At 35.7% G+C, this 5,628-nt stretch overlaps 1 protein-coding gene across 1 annotated transcript; it reads left to right on the top strand.

The window, feature by feature from the left end:
- Positions 1–994: 994 nt before the first annotated feature.
- LOC130509241 (alanine--glyoxylate aminotransferase 2 homolog 2, mitochondrial) lies at positions 995–4,682 on the top strand. Its single transcript, XM_057004996.1, has 8 exons — positions 995–1,298; positions 2,805–3,035; positions 3,128–3,298; positions 3,393–3,536; positions 3,620–3,796; positions 3,879–4,104; positions 4,187–4,300; positions 4,383–4,682. The coding sequence occupies exons 1-8, from the start codon at positions 1,062–1,064 to the stop codon at positions 4,511–4,513; spliced, it is 1,431 nt and encodes a 476-aa protein (XP_056860976.1). The 5' UTR covers positions 995–1,061; the 3' UTR covers positions 4,514–4,682.
- The last annotated feature ends 946 nt before the right edge of the window (positions 4,683–5,628 follow it).

Here is a 5,628-nt window from a genome sequence, read left to right as displayed (position 1 = left end):
AGAGAGAGAGAGAGAAAGAGAGAGAGAAAGAGAGAGAGAGAAAAACCCTAAACCCAAATCATATAGTATAGGCAAAGACAAATAAACAAACACAAATCCATATACCCTAAACCCAAATCTAAAATTCTAAACCCAAACCCTAAACCCGAATCATATACCCTAAACCCAAACCCTAAACCATAAACCCTAAACCCAAACTATGAACCATAAACCCAAACCATATACCCTAAACCCAAACCATATACCCAAACCATATACTCTAAACCCAAACCCTAATCATAAACTCTAAACCCAAAATTTTATCCATTACGTGACTATACTATACATATTATGGTATGGAATACTCTAACACCCACAAAATTTGTATATATGAAATTCTTTAAAATTTCTTTAGAGAGAGATGATGAATGGCAACAGTGTTAGAGAATAAAACAGTGTAACTGATCAATTAGTGAGTAAGAAGAATCAAGAGGCAGAGAATGAGATATAAATTACAAAGAACAGAAAAAGAAATTTATCACACTATACTGTAATTTAAAATAGTATAGAACATATGACGTATGATCTGGAGATAGGGATTATGAAAAAAATTAGAGCAGTTTACAAATATATGTCAGTTTTACAACATTTAAAACATGTCATATACAAAAAAAAATCTATATTTTTAATAAGTATATAACAAATTCAAATTATAATTATTTAAACTTGTAAAGTGAATTAAAAAAGAGAAGTGAAAGTGAGAAAGGGTAATATGACAAATAATGCATAAATATCATAGCCTAATTGATCTTACGGTTAAAAACTTGGTTTAAATCCTACTATATACATGCATCCAAATTTCCCTAAATAAAAAGATAAAACGTCTCAGGGACCAACCAACCTGTCAAATCAGGTTCCGTGACTACATACACCTACGACACGTCAGCATTGATCCAATGGCGTCAAGCCTCGTCATCAAATCTCTCTCTATATAATATCAACATCATCTCTCTCTTCTCATCATCATTGTAACCATCGACATCGAAGCAGTCCTCTGCCAAAACAGAGAGAGATAATAAAAAATGATGCAGAGATTCACGGCGAAAAGATCGCTCCAGAACGTTTCCGCCTCCCTCCTGCGGCGATGCGTCTCATCGACGTCTCAGACGGCTTCCGTCAAGGACTCCGACGAGTTTCTAGCGAGGCTTCCGCCGTTCGATTACACCCCGCCGCCGTATTCCGGCCCCTCCGCCGATGAAATCCTTAACAAAAGGAAGGAGTTCCTCAGCCCTTCCATGCCTGTCCTCTTCAGAAAGCCGGTAAACGTTTTGGATCGTAATCGCTATTTTTTTTATCGATTGATTTCGTTTTTTTTTTGGGATCGATTTGGTTATGAATCTCCTGATTTGATCATCATCGGAATATTCTGTGGCCAATGATGGAATCTTATTAAATATAACTAGATTTTGACCGGGCAGGTATATGTTTTGTTTTATGTTTTTTTTTAAAATGATTTAATTTAATTTTTGTGTGTTTTATAATTATATTAGTGTTTAATATTAATTTAATTTAATATATTTTTGGTGACTATATTCAATATGTCAAATTACATAATTATACATTTGTACCATATGCATTTCAGAAACCATTTTAAAACTTTATTCCTAAAATATGTAACATATTATATTTACTTAATAGTTATCTAATATAATTTAGTCAAGAATATTTATATCCCAATCGTCCCAAAAATAAAAATCTCATACTCTATTAGACATGATCTATATACTCGAACAGTTCTTAAATTATTATATTCGAAAATTAATATCAAACTCAACCCGCAACTAAAACCGAATATTTTTTTTGAAAAATGTTTAAAGAAATATTGTTTAACATATTTTGTTATATATATATATAGTTGGGTTAAAATGGTCTTCACTAACTTTAAGTAGAATCATATTTAATAAATATTTTTTATTCGAATAACCTATTTAAAACCCGTTAAACTAAATGAGTTTATATGAATATTTATTTCTATTAAAAATTCACTTAAACCGGTTAAACTCCGTCAATCATAAAATTAAATTTTAATAGTAACCCGCTTCCACCATTAATTAATATCAATATTAGTTAACTTTTAAAGTTTCATAAGAAATATAATATCCTATGTACATCACGTCATTTATTTTCTAAAAAATTGTATCATGGAAATGGTACTTCGTTTATTTTCCAAATCACAGACCTGTCTGATAAATTCAAAACTTTATTTGAAAAAAAAAGTAACTGTTTTTGGTAGGAACAGTTATAACGTGGATTTTAATAATTTTTAGAAGATGGTTATATGATATTTAGATAAATCATTTAAATACAGTTATAAAATATGTTAGACCCAATTAATATCAATTGGACATGTTGAAGAATTAATAGTATTGATTATAAATTGTTGTTGAATCTCTTTTTTTGTTTTATTATTATTTGTTTTCAATGTCACGTGGCCATGTCCGGTCTTATCCGTAGCTTTGGCCATGTCCCGTTTTATGTGAAACACTGTCCATGTCCGGTCTCATGCATTAGCCGAATGAAACTTTAGCCATGTCTGGTGTCATGCATAGCCGAATGAAACATTCATTTTGGAAGAAAAAAAATGCAAACTTTAAAGAATTAATTACTATAGTTATTGTACCCCTGAATTTTAAACAGAATTATTAATATAAATACAAAAAAATGTTTATACCCAAAATTTCATGACAGGATTTTGCAAATTGAATTAGCTTGAATTTAATTAAAAATTGGAATTTCTTTTTATTTTTACTTGTGAATTGTTGCAGTTGAACATTGTGGATGGGAAGATGCAGTATCTATTCGATGAGAGTGGTAGGAGATACTTGGACGCCTTTGCTGGAATCGCAGTTGTGAATTGTGGACATTGTCACCCTGATGTGGTTGAGCCCGTTATCAACCAGATCAAGCGTCTTCAGCATCCTACGGTTATGTACCTTAACCATGCAATTGCTGAGTTCTCTGAAGCTCTCGCTTCCAAACTCCCTGGTGATCTCAAGGTACTACAAGAACCACTGCATGTTCTGTTTTTCTTGTGTTGTTTTTATGAACCAAATTTGATTGCTTCATGGGGTTTGGTTTATTGGAATAGGTGGTGTTCTTCACAAACTCAGGGACGGAGGCCAATGAATTGGCGCTTATGATGGCTAAGTTGTATACTGGATGTCAAGACATTGTTTCGATTCGAAACGGGTATCATGGGAATGCGGCTGGAACAATGGGGGCTACTGCTCAAAGCTTGTGGAAGTTCAACGTTGTTCAGGTACTAGAGACTTTGTTCTGACGTTTTTTTTTTCTTGAACTATGATGAGATATCTGTGTTCTGACATTTGTTTTTGTTCTTTTGCTGCTTGAAGACTGGAACTCACCACGCTTTAAACCCGGATCCATATAGAGGTGTGTTTGGTTCTGACGGAGAGAAGTATGCAAGAGATGTGCAAGATCTCATCCAATATGGCACTACCGGACACATTGCTGGTTTCATCTGTGAAGCTATACAGGTAACCAAGTGTTGAAATTTTATATTATAATCAGAGTCTAATGAATGTTATTGACAATAATATTGCTGCGAATGTGAGAATAGGGAGTTGGAGGGATTGTGGAACTAGCTCCAGGCTATTTGTCAGCAGCTTACGACATTGTGAAGAAGGCTGGAGGATTGTTCATTGCTGATGAAGTACAGTCTGGATTCGCTCGCACTGGAAACTTCTGGGGATTTGAGGCTCACAATGTTGTCCCTGACATAGTTACCATGGCAAAGGTTAGTTGAGTGCGCCTCTACAGTCCTGAAAGAAGCAACAAATATTTGACTCTGTCTCTTCTTTGATGATATGTGTAAACAGGGAATTGGGAATGGGTTTCCTTTGGGAGCGGTTGTGACAACTCCGGAGATAGCAGGAGTGCTGACTCGGCGATGCTACTTCAACACATTTGGTGGGAATGCTGTGTCTACTACAGCAGGTCTCGCTGTTCTGAATGTGATTGAGAAAGAGAAGCTTCAGGAGAATGCTTCAATGGTCGGATCTTATCTTAAAGGAAAACTCAATCAGCTGAAAGAGAAACATGAAAGTAAATCTCTCTCTCTCTCTAATATGTCCTCATAAACTTTGTTCTTAAACTTGCTCAATGTGTCTATGCTTCTCTAATGTAGTTATTGGGGACGTACGTGGAAGAGGACTGATGCTTGGAGTAGAGCTGGTAAGTGATCGCAAGCTCAAGACTCCTGCAACTGCTGAGACTCTGCACATCATGGATCAAATGAAAGGTTTGTTGGTTTTTGCTTCTTTTCTACTAGTCTCAGCTCTTGAAACTAGACTAACATGTCTGTGTAATGAATGTTGTTACAGAGTTGGGTGTGTTGGTTGGAAAAGGAGGCTATTTTGGAAACGTGTTTAGAATCACACCACCTCTCTGCTTCACTAAGGAAGACGCAGATTATCTTGTGGAAGCGATGGACTACTCGATCTCCAAGATGTGAAGGAAACAAAAGAAAAGTAGTATAAAATGTCTCTTTGTGGGAGATTAATAAGTTGTGGTATAATTATGCTTGTAACTTTGCTTCAAACAACCAAAAATGATTGATGAGCCAACATCTCGTTGCTTCTCAATCCCTCTGTTTTCTTAATGAAAAACGTATTTTTCTTATATTTTACGAGCTGTGTCCGATTATCACGGTGACATTTCCAGTGATGATGTCAACCAGACTGTTGTTAGCCTGTCATGGTTTAGTTTGATAGGTTCTCTGCCTTAGATATCGACTAATACTTCTAAATCGTCTTATTGAGCTGGGGAGATTTGGCATGATACAGCTAATTTGGCATGATACAGCTGTGGGGTCTATAACAGGACACTAACAGCAGAAAATAAAATTCGGAAAATCCCACTGGAAAATAATGACCTGGTAAGTAGTGCATCTTTAAGTCCCATGACATCTCTGGATCAACGTGACCGAGACACAGAAACCAAATCTCCCTGTAAGAGTGTTCTTGATGAAAAACGCATAGATTCTTCAGCAGTGAATAATCTGAACCTTTTAGAGAGTTTGATTATCGAACAGTCAGTTAAAGTACAGACAACTTGTGCAACCAGTGCATTAGAAGATGAAGAATTGGTGCAGGAATCAGTCAGATAGCCGACATAGTTTATTTCGAATGATTCATGTTCCAGTCCAAGGGTAGTCTCTCACTGAGTGTTCAATCTTAAACACTAGAAGTCCTTGAACCATCTTCAGAAGTGGTTAGACGTGCTCTGATTAGCGGAGACAATGATGGAAGCAAGGTGGATCCAATTGGTTCTTCAAGATCTGGTACTTCTTTTGATGTTAAAAACTCTAACTTCCCTTCTGATACTCTGTCAATTAGTTCAATTTCTGAAGCAAGCAGATACGGTACACGCCATTGACAAGAAATGTATGGTTGATCATTCTTCAAATTTAGTAAAACTCAGGCACGTGTCCTCAAGTGCTTTTTGATAGTCAAAGTGAACAGGTACCTCTCGCTGAAAATTATGTTGAGACAAACTCAGAGGATAATCTTGATGCTGAAACCGATCGAGTTACACTGCTAATGCAGTTGCTGGCGTTGATTCTTGCTT

This window comes from Raphanus sativus, chromosome 3 (genome assembly GCF_000801105.2).
Source record: "Raphanus sativus cultivar WK10039 chromosome 3, ASM80110v3, whole genome shotgun sequence".
In the NCBI taxonomy this organism is placed as follows: Eukaryota; Viridiplantae; Streptophyta; class Magnoliopsida; order Brassicales; family Brassicaceae; genus Raphanus; species Raphanus sativus.
This window is presented reverse-complemented; position numbering and strand designations above follow the sequence as displayed.